Source organism: Mastigoproctus giganteus, chromosome 3, assembly GCF_048544385.1.
Source record: "Mastigoproctus giganteus isolate SK-2022 chromosome 3, ASM4854438v1, whole genome shotgun sequence".
Classification (NCBI taxonomy): Eukaryota; Metazoa; Arthropoda; class Arachnida; order Uropygi; family Thelyphonidae; genus Mastigoproctus; species Mastigoproctus giganteus.
Window position 1 is genome coordinate 188,260,257 of NC_143577.1, and position 22,532 is coordinate 188,282,788.

Sequence of the window (22,532 nt, forward strand, 5' to 3'; positions counted from 1 at the left end):
TCTTTATGTGATTAAAATATAAACAATTATTATTTTTTTAAAATTAGTACCGAAAAACCTGTATTTTTTGCATCAATACCGGTATTTTAATACCGAAAAAAAAAAGACCGGTATCCCGATATTCGAGATCCCGGGATCCCGGTATTGTAAGCCCTAGGCACAACACATTACACAGTACAAATCCTACACACTTTTTAAATCTCTGGCTTGTCCGATACAACGAACACAAGAGATGGGAGAAATCCCAGGAGCCGTTAGACACCAACATACCTTGCCTTGCAACGAACACAGGCGGAGAAACCTCAGGTGCTGCTAGAACCCGAACATACCTCGTACCTAAACATCATTGCTGACCAGGTACACCTTTTCATGGCAACGGTCTTCCCCTATGGCGGTGCCGTCTTTCATCAGGATAATGCGCCATGTCACACCTCCCGGATTGTTCGAGACTGGTTAGCGAAACATGAGGAAGACTTCCAATTATTTCTCTTTCCTCCAACTTCCCTGGACATCAATCCAATCGAGATTCTGTGGTTTGTGTTGGAACAACAACTCCGATCTGCGTCTCCACCATGAACCTTACAGGCGTTAAAGGATCTGCTGGTTACTTGTTGGTTCCAGATACCACAAGACATATTTAGAAACCCTGCAGTGTTCATGCCTCGCCGGGTACGAGTGATTTGGCTGTACATGGAGGACCAACATCATATTAGGTAGATGGTCATAATGTTTTGACTCATTGGTGTACTCAGTATTTTAGTTTTCGATGCAAATATTTAGTTTGGTTGCAGAACGAGATAAATATTTAAGCCAACTTCGAACTTTACAGGAGGAGTTATGCGAATTCATCAAAGTAGTTGAAGAGCATAAAGGTAAACCAGTGTGTTTGGAAGATGCTATTTTATCCAGTGCCTCCGCTAACATCTCCTCCATGGTGTTTGGACAGCGGTTTGAAAGTGGGGATAAGAAAAGAACATTTCTGAACTACACAGTAGAGAAGTTCAATGTAATCCCTGCGATTGACATAACTATCTTCATTCCTTTCGTCCGGAAATTAATGAGTGATTTCAAGAATTATTCTGATCTTGTGAAACTGTTCTTCGATCTCGAAACATTTATTAGGTAATGGGAATATTATTATACGTCATTTTCATTTTGAAATTTTTATTAAATGTGAATGCGAAAGATTAATCAGGATATTAAAATGTAAATATTTCTATTAATATGCACGTAATAGATATATGATAAAATTAAAAGTAAAAGAATATAATTACCAACTGTTGTTAAAAGGCACAATGTCTATTCTTTTCCTGTTGATAAAATTACATAATTGCCAACAATTTCCATTTTCGAAGTAAGCTTTTTTGAAAATAATTTTATTTCAGGGGCGAAGTTGAATCACATCGAAAGAATGTAGATGAAGATAACCCCCGAGATTATATTGAAGGATATCTGGCAGAAATAGAAAGAAGGAAAAATGATCCAAATAATTCATTTACAGGTCAGTACTTGCTACTTTTTTTATTTTATTTTTTTTACATTAAAATAACGAAATAGGGTTTCATAATTAAATTCTACTCACAGAATATGCGGATGCAACAATGCAATGAAATAGATGGCGCTCGCTTCAGAAAGCTTCCATTTTGGATTGCTTGATTGTGATAGTTGTTTAATTCAAGTAAATAATCTGAATACAATTCAAAGAAGAAGAATACTATAATGGTGATCTTCCCAAAAATGTATATGTTCAAACTCGCGTTATCCTACTAAATATAGCAATATCTTTGTCTCTAACGTGCGAATTTCTTTAACCCTGTATGACCATTCCAGAATATAAATAGATAATTAAATTATTTTGAATTGAAATAAAAATCAACTTCATTTTATTAAATTTTAAAAATTTAACAAAATAAATTATAAAAAATCAAATAACAACGAATGGTAATAAAACTAATACATAATAAATATAAAATAATTTAATGAATTAATTTGACAGTAGAAATTGAAAAATAAATTTTTAATTTTTCGATTTCTTTTAAAAAATTGTAATTATTTCGATTTTTGATACTATTAAGCACAAAAAGCACATAAAAAGAAAGAGTGTATAAAATAAGAAAATGAAAAGCATTTTTATTGCAATGTCTACTTTCAGAAATGGCCCTATTAGGAAATGTGCAGTTATTCTTTGGTGCTGGTAGTGACACTAGTTCCACAACTATTCACTGGTCACTTTTAATAATGGCTGCATATCCGGAGATACAGCGTCGTGTCCAAAACGAAATTGATTCCGCAATAGGAAAGGAAAAGATGGCTTCATGGGAAGACCGTGTGAAACTTCCTTACACCCAGGCAACAATAATGGAAGTAATGAGATGGAAAACTCTAATTCCCATCAATCTACACAGGATGTAAGTTCAATTACATTATTAATAAAACAACTGACAGGTTTTAGAAAAAACAGTACATGTTTTTGTAATCAGCACTTAATTAAATGAAATCTAGCTCATGATTGAGCAGTTCACAGAATATAGTTCTTGATTTTTCCTCTGTCTTTCGGGTGGTGTAGAGTTCCGATAGGTAGTGATAAATTCCGTAAGGTGCTGCTAATTCTCTGTCTGAAGGAGGACGTCTTGTAGTTCTCGACTGCCTTTCCAAAACTGCATAAAGAATGCACTAGATCTCTGGTCTAGAATAGACATATCAGATTCACCAGATTATTTTCCTCTTAACAGTGTTGCTACTGATACAAATATTGCCCCTTTCTATATCATTACAGCATTGCAGGTGACGAAGCATTGTCCATAATGTACTAGATAGCCACAGCCAATTGTTTATTGGAGATAACCATTGAACCATTTCAAAGCCACACAAAACCGGCGGCCTTTACCATCACCAGACTTCATTGTTGGTGCAGTACAATATGGAAGAAACCGTTCTCTGGGCATGTGTCCCACCTAGGTTTGTTTATGAGATGCCTACATTGTGTCCTGTGTACCACTACATATAACATTTGAAACTTTTGTAATAGCCAACGTTTCCACAGAACAGCCGTGTATTTATTAGGGATTTCAACTTACAAGTGGTTGTGGGACCATAATGACACATTTTGAGAATTGCTTTCCTAATGGCTGTTTGTCCTGTTCTTATTCTCGTTCTGCTAACAGGGTCTCGAGTTCCAGTGTCCATTAAAGATACTTTTGTATTATCATTTTACTAATCATTTCAGCGGTCGCTGTGCTTTAGGGATCATTAATGGTGATTTGTTTGGATTGTTAGTAAGCCAGACAAATTTAATTTAAGCGTGCCTTGCCATAAATACACCGCAGTCAGTGTGTCTTGACCTAAATGCATACTAACTTGCTTTAAGGTCTAGAATATAATTATAGACCTTGAAATCGGAAAAGGGAGTGCGTGTACATGGAAAAGGGTGTGCGTCTCAGTTATGAAGCTGCCTCCATGCGACCTCGCTGGATAGATGGACATTGTGAGTCAGTGGCCTGCCTGAATTGAATCTTCACTGGTATGAAAAGCCATCTTTAACAGTAGAGTCCATAGAGTAGCTCACTAGGAAGGGAGAGATACATACGAGGTGTGGCAATAAAGTTCCCGGAGTGGTGATGCTACGGTCATGTTCAATGAGTTCGAAAATAAATTAAAGTGGTATGTTGTAGTTCAACCTTCCTCCAAGAGGAAATGGTACAAAGATTGTGCAGTAGGCTGATAGTTTGCAACTAATATCCAGACGCTTCAAGGATTATTGATGCCATTTCCTGGGCGAAGCCGCAGTTTCTAGAGAAAGGCAGCTGGTACTTGTTGCACGATAATATCCCCGCGCATTCCGCACTTGTTGTGAAGACATTTCTGATGAAACATGGCATTGTACATTTCAACCATCCGCTCGCTCTACTTTCCCGATCTAACACCGTCGGACTTCTTCTCTTTCCCAAAGTGAAGTTGCCCTAAAAGAATGTTGAAGATATAGATAAAAACGTAACCGCCTAACTGAACATCATTTCTTTGAACCCCTTTGCTGACTCTTTTCAGAAACCTTTAGTAAGGTGAAATAAGTGCATTCAGTCGGGTGTTGATTACGTTGATTGCGTTTTATTCATTGTTGTATAAAAAGAAACCCATTTTTCAGCTCCTTCACTTTGTGTTCTTGTTAGTGCACTAGTCTGGAAACTTTATTGCCTCAGCTCGTATTGGCGAAGAACCTCCCAGTTTTTAAACACAGGACAAAGAAGTGCAATAGAATACACTACGGCGGAGTGCCATAATGTGTTATTTATTTATTTTATTAATTGTCATCAATTTCACTTGTATAACGATTAGATGAAATTTCGTTAGGAGAAGAATAACCAGGCTTGGATCAGTTCAATTCTTTGCCCTCTACTACACTAAGGAAACATTGGGTGTATTATTGTGCGGTTTCCAGTGTTCGTTATCAGTTATGTCTGTGGTCGTTCCCCTTCCAGTAAGGAATGTTGTTTTGGACACCGCACTTGGAGTACAAGTTTTCTGGTCTTGGGCAGCGGTGGTGGGAATTTTCCATCGGAAACTACCGAGGTCTCCCTGACCTGGTAAAGATGTAGCAATAGATGCTTCTGACAGCTTTGTGCGGCCGACCGGGCTAGCCGAGTGGGTAAAGTACCTACCCGGCAACCCAAAGGTCGCGGGTTCGATTCTCGCCTCGGGCTTGGATCAAAGTACTGCAAAAACCTTGGGAGGTGCAATATGGCCACAGAAGCCGATGCGCCAACAACTACCAAATCAAAAAAAAAAAAAAAAAAAAAGACAGCTTTGTGACATTTTCTGTGCCAGGAGATTCTGGAATCATGCCATGGATTCGAACATATATTTGAGCAAAAATTTATGTTTTCGTCTATTTTTATAGTTTTACCAATGTATTTCTAATTTTTAAATTTTACCGATAAAGGAGTACAGTGGTTTTTTACTTTTATCTCCAGATTAAAACAAAATACTTATCCCCCCGTTTTATGTCTATTATTTTCCTTTAAAATTTCATTCCCTCAATGCTTTGCACATTTAAATGGGGAAAGCAGAGAATACGATTTCTTTGAATGTTTAAAATTTTCAACAAAATAAAATATTTCAACAGATAATTAATATTATTCGTTTACTTTATAATGAGAAGTAATAATTTAATTTTCCATATTCAGAGCTGCTACCGATACGACTATAGCCGGTTATGACATCCCCAAAGGGACAATCGTTATAGCGAACTTCTGGGCGATTCACAACGATCCACAATATTGGACAAATCCACATGAATTCCTGCCAGACAGATTTTTAGCAAAAGATGGAAACTCAGTGATTAAGCCGGAATATTTCATTCCGTTTTCAATGGGTAAGTAAGAAAAGGAACATAGATGCATTTATTACGTATTTGCTTAAAAATAGTGTTATAACAGCCACAAATTGGTTGCAAGAATCACAAAAATCAGTCTCCTTCAAAGAACGGATTTTTCACACTTTAAACGGTTCAGTAACTTGTCGAATGTCCTTTTGTTGTGGCAATGACATAACACATAAACATTAGAATAATACACTGATTGGCCTCTTTATTAGGCACATCTACATTTCTCAATAAATTAAGCTTTGCTTCAGTAGCAACATCTTACCAATTCGTAAAATACGATACAAAGCAGGTGGGCAAATAAGTTAAGTACCAACGCTGCACTTGTGCAATTAAATACAAGAATGAAAAGACGAAGGATTTAATTGTCTTTGAACTTGGTACGGTAGTCTGAACTAGATGAACCAGCATGAGAAAGCTCAAAAACTGCGCCCCTACTAGGGTTGTTATGCATTTCTATGTCTCGAGTGTACTGAGATTGACCCGATAATTAATTAACATCCAGATAACCGTGATCCTGTTGTCGGAAGCAGCCTGTTGATGGGCGAAACCAACCGAAGCTGAGAGGATTTATGCAGGATAACTGAAACCATTTCACGGATGGAGCATTGAAGCCGACGACTGAAGTTGGTTTCACTCTTCTCAACAGAAAATAAGAAGGCATGGTTTGAGTAAGATCAGGAAGATCAATAGTGGACGCGGAGGACTGAAAAAACCTTCTGTTGTTTGAAGAATAATAGTTATTGTTATTGCTGCTTCACGCTGATGGAAGCATAACAATATGGCGAACACAATATCAGTCCATATACCCATTCTCCCAGACGTTAACAGTGCATGTTGGTGTTGGCAGTATTAATGTGGGAGTGTTTTCGTGATGCAGTGTGCCCCTTGATTTCAGTTGGAAAAATTTCGATACCATAGGTTAACATCATCATCATCATCGTCGAACCGAACTGGGTAGAGCATGAGTTTCTAGAACTAACGGAGTATAAACACATCAACACAGATACTGTCCATTTTATTGACCTCTTGGCCCCACCTCCGTCTGACAATCAGTCTTAATGACATGGGATACTGCTCATGAAACGGAGAGGCGATTTCCAATATATAGGCGTATCATTATGTACAACATGAATGCAGCACAACTGAACTCCATTAAACTAAACACTAAAGCTAGTGTATAGATAAAGCAGGTACACATAAAATCACATATTTACAATATAGACAATTCACTACGTAAATGATTTCAACTCATACAGATATAAACATCATAATTTTACAATCATCAAGTCCCTTCTCCTAGAGAAGACGTATTCAAAATTACAAAAATCGAACATAAATCTGCTTATCACCAAACTGCTCATGGGCTCTCTTCCACTAAGAAATGTTTCCAATATTTGTCTGGGCTCCTGATAATGTTCCTAATAAAATGTTCCGAATCATCAGTTGTTCCATGAAACTCCAGTATCAAGTATAAAACAATAGGTGACTTGGCCCAAATAAGACCGGTACAACATGTCTGCCACAATCTCTGACTTTCTAAATCGATGTTTTTTCTTTCTTGCTTTAAGCCCTTCTTTCCATAAATTTTATTATATCGGGACAAGCCCTTACTCCATAAATTTGCAATGATTTATTGTGATTAGTCCCAAATCCTAAATTTTTCATTATTATTATGAGATCTATATGTTCGTATCCTACAAAAGCTTGTAAGGCATTGTTGGAGACCTTCTTACGGGAATGAGACGCCCTAAGAAGGGCAATTCTTTGTATACTGAGTAGACATCTCTTCACCACTGCATTTTGTATCCTGAAATCCTATACACTATTTGCTAATTATCTATGCGTTTTGTGCGTTTAACTTTCAGCTACCTTTTCAGATGATGTAAAGATTGGTAGAGTAGTTAATGATCACCGTCAAGCAGAGATTCCTCAGAGTGACCTAAAGAGACTTTAGGGATTGTTATAAAAGTGGCAGTTATGCTTTAATCCAGCAAGGTGCAAGGTCTCACTCCTTTGGAACAATAGCCCCAAAATAACTTATACACTTGGTGGAGTTGAACTAAAGTCAGTAGTGGAAGAAATGGACTTGGGAGTTATGGTACGGTCAGATATGAAGTTCACCGAGCATTGTAGACAAGTTGCAAAATAGCCCATGGTGTTCTATCGATGATTTATCGAACGTTTGCTGGTAGAGACAAGGACGTCATAATCTTATTATATAAGGCTATTGTTAGACCACATTTGGAATACTGTGTTCAAGTATGGAGACCGCACCTAAAAAAAAAGACATCGAGCTTTTTGAAAGGATCAAAAGACGGGTAACTCTCCTGGTGAGATCAGCAAAAGTGCGTCCTTATGAGGAAAGCCCTTGAATATGAGGATTGCATAGTTTGGAAACTAGGCATCCTAGAGGCGACTCGATTAAGAGGTTTAAGGCTCTGAGCAGCATAAGTAAAATGAATGAGAACAAAATTTTCACGGTTATAAATGATCTAGAACGAGGGCCATAAATTCAAGTTACTAGGGGAGTTGTTTAGACTGGATTGAAGGAAGTTTTATTTAACCAGCGCCGAGTTATGAATTAATGGAATAAGTGTTACCTACATGGGTGGTAGAGGCTGACAGTTTGTAAAATGTGAAGGTCACCTGGATAGTTACCTATGGCAGGAGGGAAATGCATAGGTTGTCTATTTCCTTTTCTTTTATTATTTAGTAATTATTTTACGCTTTTTTTTTGGCTGTTGTAGCACATAAGCCTTGCGCAGGAACATGCGATGTATTAGTAACAGTAATGTAGTCATTACTATTACTAATACATCGCACAATTACCATATGACGTACCGAATGGTCAACAGCGTGAGTGCATTACCACGCAATGTTTGAATGGATCGGGGTTCAAGCTCCTGAGTGCTAAATATGATTATCGTTTGTATCCATGTTTTTTTGTAAATTTCACTGACCTGGTGGTCGTGCCGGAGTATGAACAAGAACATTAAAAAAGTCATTACCATAACCTATAACGTTACTTCCACTCAAATCGTTTCCAGAAAATTCATTCACCACTTCTATCCAAGAGAACAGTTCTATAATAGAACTTTCTAATAAATAGAACCGTTTCTCATTTCATCATAATAATGCATTACGGCACATATATCTCGGAAGTAGCCCTTTATCATCTTATAAATACACTGGTGTGCAAAACTTAAGGACCAGTCAGGTTTTCACCTGACTGGTTCTTCTCATAGGAGTGGCCTGGATATGGGAAAAGCATGCCAAAGGAACCTCGTGAGGTACCAAAATGATGATAGAAACAACACCGACACAACAACGGAAACAAAACGGTACAGAGGGACTTTATTCAAAAATGGCAACACAGTACTGGCTGCCATGATACAGATGCATCACTGCCAAAGATGGAACAAAGGGAAGAGGTAGTCCTCAGTAGAAGATATGGCTACCCCCTAATGTCGATGCAGGCTTTACACCGCATTTACATACTTAGAACAATGTTTTTGATAAGTTCTTGCGGTAACATCGTCCATTCCTCTGTCAGCGCCATCTTCAGCTGGTCAGCATTTTCTGGTGGGTGTGGACGTGTCGCTAGGGGTTTCCCCAGAGCGTCACATCATATGTGTTCGATGGGACTTAGATCGTTAGAACGGGCAGGCCAATCCATACGAACAATGTCCTCACTTTCCAAAAGCATATCAACAGCTGCAGTGCGATGGGATGTGGCGTTATCATCCATAAACACGAACTCGGGAACAATGGCACCCCGGAACAGACGCACATGGGGAGGGATTAGCTGAATACAGTAGATTGCACCGATTACAGTACAGACTTCCAATATCTGGAATTGTGTACATCCATCCAAGATAACGCCTCCCCAGACGAGAACACCTCGACCGCCATATCGATCCCTTTCAGTGATGTTTGTGGAGCGATACCGTGTGCCAACCTCTCGCCAGATTAGCTGACGTCGATAATCGCTGCTGAGACTGAATCTACTCTCATCAGTAAAGAGTATCTTACCCCATTGCACTGCTGTCCAGTCCTTCTGTTCGACGCACCACTGTAAACGGTGTTTCCGTGGGCAGGTGTTAAAGGGACACAGCTTACTGGCCGTCGGGTAAACAGTCCACCTTTGTGGAGTCGCCTGGCCAAAGTAAACTGCTATATCCTGAGTCCTGTGCAACTGGTTTCCGATGGATCCCGCTGTCTGGTGCCGGTCCCTCTTGGCTTGTAGGAGTATATAGCGGTCTCCACTGTGCGTTGTTTTTCGTGGACGACCACCACCACCTGGTCCTACGAACAGATGTACCTGTCGTTCTGTAGGCTGACCACGCACGTGAGACGATGCAATGGGCGATACCAAACTCTGCAGCCCCATTCCTCGCCCTTCGGCCTTCCTCGAGCTTCCCATTTATTCGACCCCGGGTAAAGTCGTTCAGATGTTGCGTACTGGCCATTTCGTTGTCTGTAACAAACGTGCTGAACATTTGATAATTTGCTAATAATTTGCACATAACTGCTGAACTGCTGCTTTTATCTGTTTATGTGAGCTCTCTCATTACGATTCAAATTATTGCATGTGCACCAGCTTTGTACTGATCGGATACAGTTTTGCAAATCGCCACAGGCTGTTTCATTTGATTTTGTGGCTGTAACCTTTAGAAATAGTATTGGTCCTTTAGTTTTGCACACAAGTGTATTTATAGGTCAATTTAATAGCCTGAGTTTGTTCCATAAGATGCTGACCCACCATAGTCTGTCATATTTCTCCCTTACGTTCTGGATGTTGAAAAAGGCACCCAGAACGTACTACACTGTTCAGTCACCGATTTTCCTAAATCCCAACAACAATCATGGCAACCATTTCTTGCCAGTCTAATTACGCTTCTCAAGGTCCATCCACATTCTTCTGGATTACAATGTGGGGAGCACTCAATCGAATCGAACATATACACGTATCACAGGTCTTCGTTTATAAAATCCATGTCTGTTTTCAGATGATTTCGGTTCAGTGGGATTGGTGGATTTTGGTGTCCCTGTTGCTGTTGAAAAACATTCTAGCAGCTGGATAACGTCCAGGCTTCGATTACGACGGTACAGAGAGAGAGAGTTATTCGATCTCACCCGGAAACTCGGATCTTTAACCCTTTGTGTTCGTAAGTTAACATCAACTGCTGAAGAGATATACACATTTTAGCTAAATATACATATTTGTAAGAGCAATATAACAATAAGACCAGGAGCTCTTGGATCTGGTGATCACGTTGGAAATTAACATTGAAGTCAGGTTGCATCGTGAGCTTTATTACTTATACATAAGATAATACATAAGAAACGTAGTGATGGAATAGAAAATGATTTTACGCCTTTCTTATCTTCTTTCATTTTCAAATACTTTTGTTCAATTATTGATATTATTTCTGTATATTTTCAGGCAAACGATCTTGCCCTGGAGAGAAAATGGCAACTGTTGAAGTTTTTCTATATTTTACAACGATTTTACAACTTTTTGATGTTAAGCCACCAGAAGGCCATTCTGTTGATTTGAATGGAATCACTACACTTTCACATCGTCCCAAATATCAACCGCTGTGTCTTGTAAGAAGAGGATGAAGGTCAAAATTTTAAAAGAGAAATATAATTTGAAGAAATGGAAGACTGTTTTTTAATTTTAAAAGGAAATAAAGCAGATTTCATAAACTATATTTGCTTCAGGTGCTGCAACCTCATTCCATCTAGTGGATCTCTAGCGCAGCATTTGTGACAGCTGGTTTCTTTCAAACATTCATAATACAGTGGTTACTTCTTGACAGGTTAGTTCATGAAACAAATTTAAACAGATATGCCAACCGTTTAAAACTGATTTAATAGTAAAATAAAATGATACAAAAAACTGTAAAATAATATTTACAAAAATTTGATTATTTACAAAAAACTAGTTTACAACAAAAATAAAATAAAATAAGTTAAAATGCATTAAAATATAAATTTAAAAGAGATAAAACTATTGAAGCTTTCGAAGGTGTCTGCCTCCTTCCTCAGCAATAGTGAAACTTAAGCGACACATCCTTAAATACCAAGGCGCCTCCGTAGCCAGGTGGGAAGGAGCAGCAGTGCGTAGCACACACTTCTTGATTAGACCGGGGTTCGAGCCCGTCACCACCAAATATGGAGAATGCGGAAAGGTCATGGAATGACCACCGTATATCCCGGAGCAATATGGCCTTAGTTGCTAATGCTCCTAAAAACCAAATAACAAACAAACAAACCTTAAATACCAGGTTCACGGCACACGTGGATGACCAGGCTCATACTCAGTATTCCTTTCACGTGTACCAGAACCGGAAGTGGTCTGGGAAGTTGGAAAACTAAAACGTTTATCTCTGGCAAAAAACACCGCCTCAAAATGGGGGTGAAGCCTAACTCCCCTGTCTCTGTTCATGCTATTGTTGCCAGAGGATCCAATTCACAGACTTTCCAGCCACTTGCGGTCCCAGAATCTATGCGCCCGGTCAAGGATGACAGCGTTGTCGGGGGAGACCTGGTGTTGTTTTTCCCAATAGTGCTCGGCAATGGCGGATTTATTGAGCTCTGCGGTCCGTATCGCTCTTGAATGTTCCCCTAGACGGTCCTTGAGACGCCGTCCGGTCTCCCCCACAATCCGGGCATGTGATCTCATATACGACCCCACTACTAGAATCCCTAGTAATGGGGTCTTTGACCTGTGACACTACTTTGTGCAACCTCCGGCCCGGGAGCTGCACACAGCGTGTCTGAAAGTCGTGTAGGGGTGGGGGATATTGGAATTATATATTTATATTATTTATTATTTTATTTATATATCCTTTTATAATAAACAACTCCCCTTTAAAATATATATCCCCTTTATAATAACTCCCCACTTGCGCATCTGACTATTGCTTCACAGAAAGTTCTAAGTTCAAGGGGAAAGCTCTTATATGTGTTTAATTCCCTTGGATAGGCTTGTGCCCAGAACAGCAAAAGACGCACACAAATGTTGTATATAAAAAAATCAGTTTATTAGACATATTTACATGAGCATAATTAAAACCAAATAATAATTGAATTCATACATATGACAACATGATTTGGTCTCACCTACATGTGTATATATACATCGTATTCATATTTCAGTAAAAAATCATTAACAAGCTAATATCAATCCCTTCCTTTCTAGATATATTTTATCCTGCATCCTCTAAATACCATTAGAAAAAATTATCCATTCCATTCTATCCCCTTCTACATATGTTTAATACTGCATCAGTTAAATACCATTAACAAGAAGTATCAATTCCATCCATTCCTTTCTACATATATTTAATACTGCTTCATTTAATTACCATTAATAAGAACCATCAGTTCCATTCTATTCCTTTCTACATATTTATTTATTTATTTATTTATTTATTAAATCTGTTTATTGCTCTGCCAAAGAGCCACCCCCTGGACAGCTAGAAGCTAGGGGGGTGATATTACACACAGAGGTTAAGACAGGGACATGTGCCTGGCGGTTACATGGGGCCCATGTATGCCTAACCCGACAGGTACAGAACTTAGTGTTTATTATTTTACATAATTAACAGAATTAAAAGATATTATTTTCTCTAAATTGCTATAAATTACATAAGCATGAGGGAAATATACAAAATATAAAGAAATGAGGCAGTCCTTCACCGGTTGTTACACGTGGTATCTCTTCAATTCTTCAATCTTGAACGTAATAGTGCAGCCAGGCGTCTTTGGAGTAGTAGATTCTAAGTAAGAGAGGACCAGTGATGGCTTCACCTATCTTTAACGGGATGCATTGTGGTGGCATTTTCCTTCTGGTGGCGTCTCATAAGTATATGTTTGTATATGTGTCCTTTAGCTTCTGACGTCTGTATGAATGCTGTTCGCAGAATCTATCCAGGTCGATGGCTAGATTGTTCATCAAATCTACCGTGTTTCCTGGGAACATATATTTAGTACTGCACCAATTAAATACTATTAACAAGAAATATTAATTCCATTCTATCCCATTCTACATGTATAATACTGCATCAGTTAAACAAGAGATATCAATTCCATTCCATTCCTTCCTACATATACTTAATACTGCATCAATTTAATACCATTAGTAAAACAATATCGATTCCATTCTATCCCTTTCTACATGTTTAATACTGCATCAGTTAAACAAGAAATAGCAATTCCATTCCATTCCTTTCTACACATATTTAGTACTGCACCAATTAAATACTATTAACAAGAAATATTAATTCCATTCTATTCCATCCCGCATATGTTTAATACTGCTTCATTTGAATACCATTAATAACAATTAATGATTAACATCAATTCCATTCTATCCCTTTCTACGTTATCATATATCCAACATTCTAAATATCTTATATCTAATAAATTTCCCTCTTTTTAATGTTCTTCCTTTCTGATTCTTCCCTAAACTATCTTTACATTTAGGTATTTCTAAAGTCCTGCTGACCAATTTACTGGGTTTCTATAGTTCTTGGTGTGTGTGAAGGTACTACTACAATCTAGCCACTTACTTGTAGAACTCGGCGGGACGTCATCTTTCATCCTTCCTATCAGGTACAGCTTATTTTTTACTATCTGGGGCGACGTCTTACTATTCTTGAAGAATTAGGCACTGGTAGTTGTGCTGCCAGGAGGTTTCGGCTTCATTTTATTCAGCCCGCTTGATGCACTTCTCCTGTTCCGGAATGGCTACTATCATGTCGGTCGGGGTTCCGATTCCAGCACTTTGCTTTCCAAGATTTCAGGAATCTTGGCCTTTTTTTCGGCAGATTTGATTTCACCTTTTTCTTTGTGAGAGACTCGTTTGTCTTTCACATATTTCTTCCCAACTCCTAGACGATCCAAAAAGCCAACATTGACTATGTTCCACTCAAAAAAAGAACTCTGACTTTCTCAACGACTAACCCATTCTCACTAGCACCGACCAAAAATTTAAACTATGTGTCTGACTAACCCATTCTTACTCACACAGACAAAATCTCAACTTAGTGTCTCCTGCAATTCTTTCACTGCCTTTTTCTACCTCTTACTGCCGATTTCGCCACGCCCATTTCCCAGTGACTTCTACCAATCTTACATTTACTTTCAGATTCTATCTCATTCCATTTGTTGGAAAACCCCTTATTCCGCCGGCCCAGTAGCACGTGATCAATACATCCCTATTTTCAACCTGTTGGATCTGCGGCCATTCGGTGTGTTCTTTGAAGTAGCCGGTTGTCCAAAAACAACACTTTACCCTCTCATATAACGCCTAGTCTCCATAGCGTTCTAAAACCACAAAAAGTGACATTAGTGACCACAGCATCTATTTTTGGAAACTTGTGTGTGCCGTTTAAGAACCGACTTCCGGTCTGCGACTGAAGTAAATTGCCCTACTATTTTGACCTTGCATAAACATTAACTTGTTTGTTTCGCAAAACCACTTGCTGTTTTTGCCGTAGTATTCTCCGTCTATTCCCTGCTTTAACGGAAGTTAATGCTAATGGCTCTGTTTTCATTTCTACTACACACTAATTTTATAATCTTACTGAATAATTCTTGTTATTGAAACTGCAGACATTACCATATTATCCTACTAACGGCAAGAATCCAAAGGAAAACTAACTTCCAAAGTCTTTATAAAAAAAAATTTATTTTTGTAAGATTTTCAAATCTTACAGTCGCGAAGCATCCTCGCAATGCGATCTGAGAGGCCCGTATAGTAGGGAACATACACTGTGGTAAGCGGTACAGACGGAACTACCCGATTGTGCTCTTCCTCTATTGTATTTATCAATGACCCTCTGGGGGTAACCGCACCTCATAACATCCGTCGTAATTTGCCTAATTTCCTTCTCCCCCTTCTCGGAGGTGCTGAAGCGGGGGAGAAGGAAATTAGATGGGATCTAGCACTTAAGGTATTATCCTTCTGTAAAGCCAACTTCACACATTCTGCCCCATGTGCTATGGGGATACACGTGAATAATGATATGACATCTAATGACATCATCATCTCGTCCTCCCCTATATCTTGACTCCTTACAAAGTTCACAAATTCCACACTATCTCCAATGACCAACGTGGACCGACCCACAACCGGAGAAATCAGCTGCGCCAGATATTTAGATAGAGCATACGTAGGGCTACCAATGAAGGAAACTATGGGCCGTAATGGAACATTCTCCTTGTGCGTCTTAGGTAACCCATAAAATCTGGGCAGCCGACACCCTGTGGCATGCATGGACCAATACTTGTCCTTTGAAATCTTTTCCATTTTTAGCCAGGAAAGTAGCATCTTATTTACACGCTGTTCTAAGTAGCCAAGGGTTTCGATGGATAATCTTATAAGTACCACTATCACCTAATAAGTCTAACACATTCTTGTGGTAATCTTCCTTGCTTATTACCACCGTTGATCTGCCTTTATCTGCTGGTAGGATTATAATGTCTTCGTCCCGTTTAAGTTCTTCTAGTGCTTTATTCTGTTTCGGGGTAAGATTTGGAGCACCATTTTTGCCTGGCCCAGGATGGCAACAGCTTTAACACGAATTTTATTTTATTTATTTATTTTTTTTATTATGAACACCCCAAACATGAAAGGTATCGAAACCTATAGTGCTTAGTACCGTGCATGGGTTGAAGGAGAAGTATGGGGGGAGGGGGATGCCGGAAACTTTGCTCTAGAGACTAAACATAGGTTTCACCACTTCAAGCCTCCAATAAGCAAAGGGTGCCAGAGCAGGTCATGAGGTATTGTCAATGATATCCAGGAATTTTCCTAGTAACACAATTTTAACAAAATTGTGTTACTAGGAAAATTTATAAATGATATTGATGAGGGTATATCAGGTTTGATGTTCAAGTTAGCAGACGATACGAAGGGTGGTAGGGTTGTTAAGGACACTAATGGCAGTACGCTGCTCCAACAGGATCTAGAAAAGTTGAGCGGATGAGCTGAGAGGTGACAAATGACGTTTAACATTGACAAATGTAAAGTACTACATATGGGAAACAGTAACCCCAGAGCAACGTATCAACTCTGTGGTACTACACTAACAGTTGTAGAGAATGAAAGGGACCTGGGGGTAATTGTGCAGGCAGATATGAAGTTTTCTGAGCAGTGCAGACGGCCTGCAAGAGTAGCTCATGGTGTCTTGTCAATGACATACAGGAATTTTTCCAGCAGGGATAAAGAGGTGACTATTCCCTTGTATAAGGCAATGGTCAGGCCACACCTTGAGTACAGTACTGTATACAGGTCTGGAGGCCTCATTTCAAGAAGGATGTAGAGCTGCTGGAACGAGTACAGAGAAGGGAACAAGATTAGTGAATGGAACGAAGGGTTTCTCTTATGAAGAAAGGCTTAAGTTCAGCAGTTTACAGTGTCTGGAGACTAGGCACCTGAGAGGTGATCTCATTGACGTGTCTAAAACCTTGAATGGTTTGAGCATGCTCAATGCTGATGGGATTCTTCCTCTTGCTGAGAATAATCACCTGAGAGGGCATAAATTCAAATTGAGGAAAGACAGATGCAGGATAGATGTGCAGAAGTTTGTTATTAGCCAGCGGGTAGTTGATTGGTGGAACAGACTTTCATCTTTTGTTGTGGAAGTTGATAGTCTAAATAAATTTAAGGCTGAGCTGGACAGGTAATTGGAACGACCGGAGGGATGAAATGGGAGCGTTTTTTTTTTTTTTTTTTTTTGCTGATGCTTCGTAAGATTGCTTTCTTGCATCAAATGCCTCTACTAATGCTAGTACTTGTACGACTCCGAACGATATCACTGTGACTTCTTGTCTTCAATCTCCTGCTGGCCTCAGGCTGGTCCTTATGCGAGATCATCATCTGGCACTACCTTGCACCTGTTACGGGAATTTTATTCATTTTATTAACTTATTTTTATCTTCATTTTTTTATTTTATTTTATTTACATATTTTTATTTTTTAACTTACAATTTTTTACTTTAAATTTTTAATTTCTTTAACTTTGAATTCTTTTCATTTTTATAATTTACTGTTTTATTTTATTTTCTCATATTTTGAATGGTCTGGACATTCAGTACGTGACACTTGAGGTTTGCTGTGGTTCGCGCTGAGTTGTGGCCCGCCTCTTCGCGGCGTAGACGGGTATCAGGACGCCACTCTCTGGTGGGCTTGTTTCTTCCTGATAGCAAAGAGGCCAGAAACAACTAAACAACATAACCAACACATACATGGCATAAACATAACATTACACATATTTCTACCTGTCTGCAGAATTTTTGTAATATCACAGTAATCCAAGGCGGAGTTGAACTTGTTTGGGAGCCGCCTTCTTAAGATACTGTACATGTACATACATATAGAAATAGGTAAACGAACACTATCCTTCCGATGAAAGCAAGTATCACTAAAATAAACTTTTAAACTGAAATACTTGCCAGACAACCCTATGTAGTTATCTGTTTTTAAGTACAATGAGAAGATCTCTGCTAATCTTCCCTTTGGGATTCGGTATCGAAGAGCTACTCGGAGAGCTTGACATCATGGTAGACAACGTTGCCCAGTCATCAAGGCAATCCATTCCATCCTGGCATGCCTATCCACCATGCAACTTCTCCCTTAAAATTAGAGAAAAGGCCAGCACTTGTTACTCTGATTTCCTGCCCTTATTTAATGATGGCTCGAAATCAGAGTCATCTGTCGGATCCGTTCCTGTCTTCCCAGATAGTATGCTTTCTGAGAAGATTTCTAACGGGTGCAGTATATAAATCGCAGAATTGTATGGTATAAAGATAGCCTTGGACCACATTAAAACTAATAATTATCAAATTAAGATTCTTTAAGCGCATTGCAATCTTCAATGTAATCTTCACCCCATCCTGTCCAGGGTCCAGCAGAAGTCCACCGTTCTCCTTATAAAATTAAAATTTGATATTCGGTTCTGCTGGATTCCAAGCCACATTGGCATCAGGGGTTATCATCAGTCAGACGCTGGGCCCAGATCAGCGGAATCCCAGAGCAATCACAGTCTCTGATCCCGCATATAGAATACAGGCAAGTAAAAAAACACCTATGCATCATATTGTTCAGGAACGAAACACTCCCAGGTCTACAATAAGCAAAGTACTGAAGAAATTAAATGTCAGAGGTAACACTGAGCGAGAAACGCCCAGACTGGTTTAAAATACTGACTGACTGACAGGAGTCAATGCGCCTTGGTATGGTTAACGATCTCATCTAGCCATCAGAACATAGAAGATCTGTATCTGGATCTGCGAGCGGCCATAGGTAAAACTACTGAATGTTTTTACGTAGAGAGCTGCATACCATAAAGTTTCATCGGAGAGCAGCAGCCCGGAAGCAAGCCTTTGACAACATAAACAAATTTACATCGTGGACTGGACAGACGGACTTGGACATTTATGCGTGCCTAATACCGTGGAAAACAATTATGGAAGTAGACCTTACGATGACATTCCATGTCGAAATCAAGAATTCTGAACACGCGTTTAAAGAGAATACCACCGGAATATTGCAATAGTCAGCACAGAGCTTAAGGTAGTTAAGGCAACGAGACATTGGTGTCATTTGTCCGTAAACTGCTTATAATCTCTGTTCGTTTTTTTCTCTTTTTTTCGGAAGAGGAAATCCAAGTTTCCCAGAAGTAAAAATCAGAAGTGTATGGTTGAGTGGGTATTGGAAATGTGACTCGAGCTCCTTGTTAAATATTTTTGAGGATTAATCCAATCCCCTTGTTAAGACTTACTTTAATGAAATGTAAAAAAATATTTTAACTACTTTTGTTAATAAACCGGCGGTACACCCCTGAAACACACCACACAATCGTAGCTAATTTGATCATGGTGTGAAGGAAAAAATATAAAAACTTCTGTACGCTGTCTAATTTTATTTATTTATTTTTGATGATGAAAAAGATTTGTGCTTTTTTTGAAGCATTCATTCAAGGCCATTAGCTCAAAAATAAGATAACAACGCCATTATCTACTGCTTCGGCGTTCTGTGATATAAAGATAGCTTAGTTTTGTCTATTTGAGTAGGTTAGAAAATCAAGGTCGCCTGGATACGAGAGGAATTTCAGATAGAAGAGGACCGATAGTAACTTCATGAAAGACTAAAGGTAACTATGGCATAAAGAACACCCTCTCCTTGTGGTATTCCTTCGTTAATTGATATATTCTTGGGACTCCTATGATGGGACACTAGAAACAGCTGCACAAGGGTTGCTTCGAGAATTGTTTTTCGCGAAATTCCGGTAATCCTAAAGTGATTTTCAATGATGGTTTGAATTGCCAGGAAATTCTTTAGTAGAATTTGAATTGATCAAAATCACATCTGTTTGTTCCTTGTTTCCAAGCTATTATAATTGATATTCATATAATTGCTTATCATGCAAGTATTACCCAATACTGCCACATGAACATTCGATTAATTGAGTTCATCACGAAGTTTCTTACTGTAATGCTGTACGCATTTTAAAAATACAGAACAGATTCTATTGTTCATCATAACCTTCCTAGACTGTTCCAGTCCTGAAAAATTTCTTTCAGCCAATGCATACAATCTGCACAGAATATCAAGAAGACCCCCTTTATCCTTCAAATCATCTGCTCCTGTCCATGTACAAGGTATGTCCTTCTGTTCCATAAGTTTAGTGAATAATCTCGATAGAACTCTCGTATTATCGAATTTCCAACTATAGGAACCATCAACTTCTAGCGCATCTCCTCATAAGCATCACAATAAAAGACTCAGATATTTTCAAACCCTTATGATCCTCAAATCAGATCAGATCTCTTTCATTGTCAGAGAGCTCACAACCTAAAGATATAGGCATGGCTTTTTTCCCAGTAATAGTCACTCTCTTTATCTAAGAATGCAGCATGTTTTTAGCTAAGAATGCAGCTTTATCTAAGAATCCTTTTAATAAAATTCTGCAATCATAAGTCAAGACCTCCGAAATCCAAGGCCTCTACACTTGCCAACTTAATATCAGTTTCCTTTACAAGTTTCTTTTCCAGTGGCAGAGCTCTTGAAATACCAGTCCCCTGTGTAGTTGGTTGAGCTGTGGCAACAGTCGTTCTGTCGTCGCATTAGTCACGTGTCCCATTATTTTATTAACTGGAGTATTCCCCAGAAATCATGTCTGCAAATCTAGAAGTAAGATTATTATCACAATTCTTGATACTGCTTTGGATAATTGTATACCAGGTAAAAACAGATCTCATAAGTTCACTGAAACTGCCTAAACCTCCATTGAAACTTCCAACCTTCATGAAAACTTGCTATTATAACTGGATTCACTAAATAAAACCAAAATTATAGATGGGGCCAAGCTGTATGAGTCCTAACTACTGTTGAATCGAATAAATAAAACAGTACACATAAAATGCCACATAAAGAAATACCAAAGACCCTACCGGTTTATTATGCCAAATTCAAACAAACTAAGGGACATTTCACAATAAAAGAATATATATTTAAACGTGTCCAGGAGGCAGAAATTCACCTTTACTAAAAACTGAATTTTTCTATTGAACAAGACAATATAGCTGCTGCAATTCATTCCTCGGAATCTCTTCAGTAAGTTTTCTCATTGAGGAAATCGCTTTGAATCCTTAAGCAATCCCAGTCGAAGTCAGGGGAAGACCCAAGTATCTCTTATCTCAACCAGTCTTCAACTTTAGAGAGTTGCTGGTATGGTGGTGGTATCACTCAATTGCATTTAATGTACTAATATACACCGATGAGCCAAAACATTATGACCAGCGAGTCGTTATGCAAATCGAAGCAACTGCGGGTGAACTACGGCGCGTGCGCGGGTCGGGACAGGGTATAAAAAAACACCTGATACTGAGCTCCGTTAATCAGTGTTACTCTTGTTCTTTAGATGACAAAGGTAGCGGACTTAAGCGAGTTTTAAAAAGGCTAAATTTTAATGGCTGACGACTGGGTCAGAGCATATTCGAAACGGCACGGCTGATGGATTGCTCACGGAAAGCCGTGGTTAGTACCTACCGAAAGTGGTCCGAGGAGGGGGAACCCACGAACAGCTGGCGAGGTGTTGGACGACCACGGCTCATTGATCCCCGAGGTGAGCGAAGGCCTCCCTGATGGTACGTGGTAATAGAAGGGCGACTGTGGCGCAACTCGCCGGCAATTGGAATGCTTGTAACGGGAGTAATGTGCCACAACACACAGTACGTCGAAACCCGCTGAAAATGAGGCTGCGTAGCCGCAGGCCGCACCGAGTGCCCATTCTAACCACGGTTCACCGGCCACAGCGCCCACAATGGGCACTCGAGCATCGAAACTGGACCTTGAGTGATTGGAAGAAGGTCGTCTGGTCAGATGAATTACGTTTCCTGTTGCACCCATGTGGTGCGTGTGCGTCGTTTATCTGCGGAAGTGATGGCGCCTAGATGCACTGTGGGACGAATACAAACCGGTGACGGCGGTGTCATGGTTGCTTTGGGCGATGTTTTGCTGGGATACCCTGGGTTCAGTCAACCATATGCCAGGCCATCTGGCGTATACCAGCTATGTATCACTATTGTGTATATATGCATATATATGTATGTTTTTATATGCAAATATGTATGTGTACATAAGAATTTTTTTTTAATTTTTTAGGTCCTAGCTGCCGAAATCTCAGCAAATTACGCAGCAGCTCCTGGCAGAGTAACCTAAGTCTGCTGGGTTCCTGGTCTGCCTCAACACGGCGAAGGTGGGGCAACGCGGTCCAGCGGCTAAATGACCATATGAACAACGGTACACGATATTACGCAGGTACAATACCCACACACAATTAAACCACCGGCATTCCCAGCAAACTGGTACATCCACAAAGAAAGCAACACGGAGATGGGGAAACCGATGGTGCCGCATGACAATAATATACCTTACACCTTACCTAAACATCATTGCTAACCAAGTATACCCTTTCACGTCAACCGTCTTCCCCTCTGGCGGTGCCGTCTTTTAGCAGGATAATGCGCCATGCCACACCGCCCGGATTGTGGGAGACTGGTTCACAGAACATGAGGAAGGCTTCCAGGTATTGCCTCGGCCTCCAAATTCCTCAGACAACCCATTGAGCAT

General features: G+C 39.4%; 1 protein-coding gene across 1 annotated transcript in view; it reads left to right on the top strand.

Annotated features, from left to right (window-relative positions):
* LOC150088481 (cytochrome P450 2J4-like) overlaps positions 1-22,121 on the top strand; it is a 43,908-nt gene extending 21,787 nt beyond the window's left edge. Inside the window, exons 4-9 of the mRNA XM_090370178.1 lie at positions 830-1,122; positions 1,386-1,501; positions 2,153-2,408; positions 5,181-5,368; positions 10,827-10,990; positions 22,065-22,121. Of these exons, the coding sequence (XP_090226304.1) occupies positions 830-1,122; positions 1,386-1,501; positions 2,153-2,408; positions 5,181-5,368; positions 10,827-10,990; positions 22,065-22,121 (1,074 nt within the window). The remainder of the gene's footprint in view (positions 1-829; positions 1,123-1,385; positions 1,502-2,152; positions 2,409-5,180; positions 5,369-10,826; positions 10,991-22,064) is intronic.
* Positions 22,122-22,532: the final 411 nt, after the last annotated feature.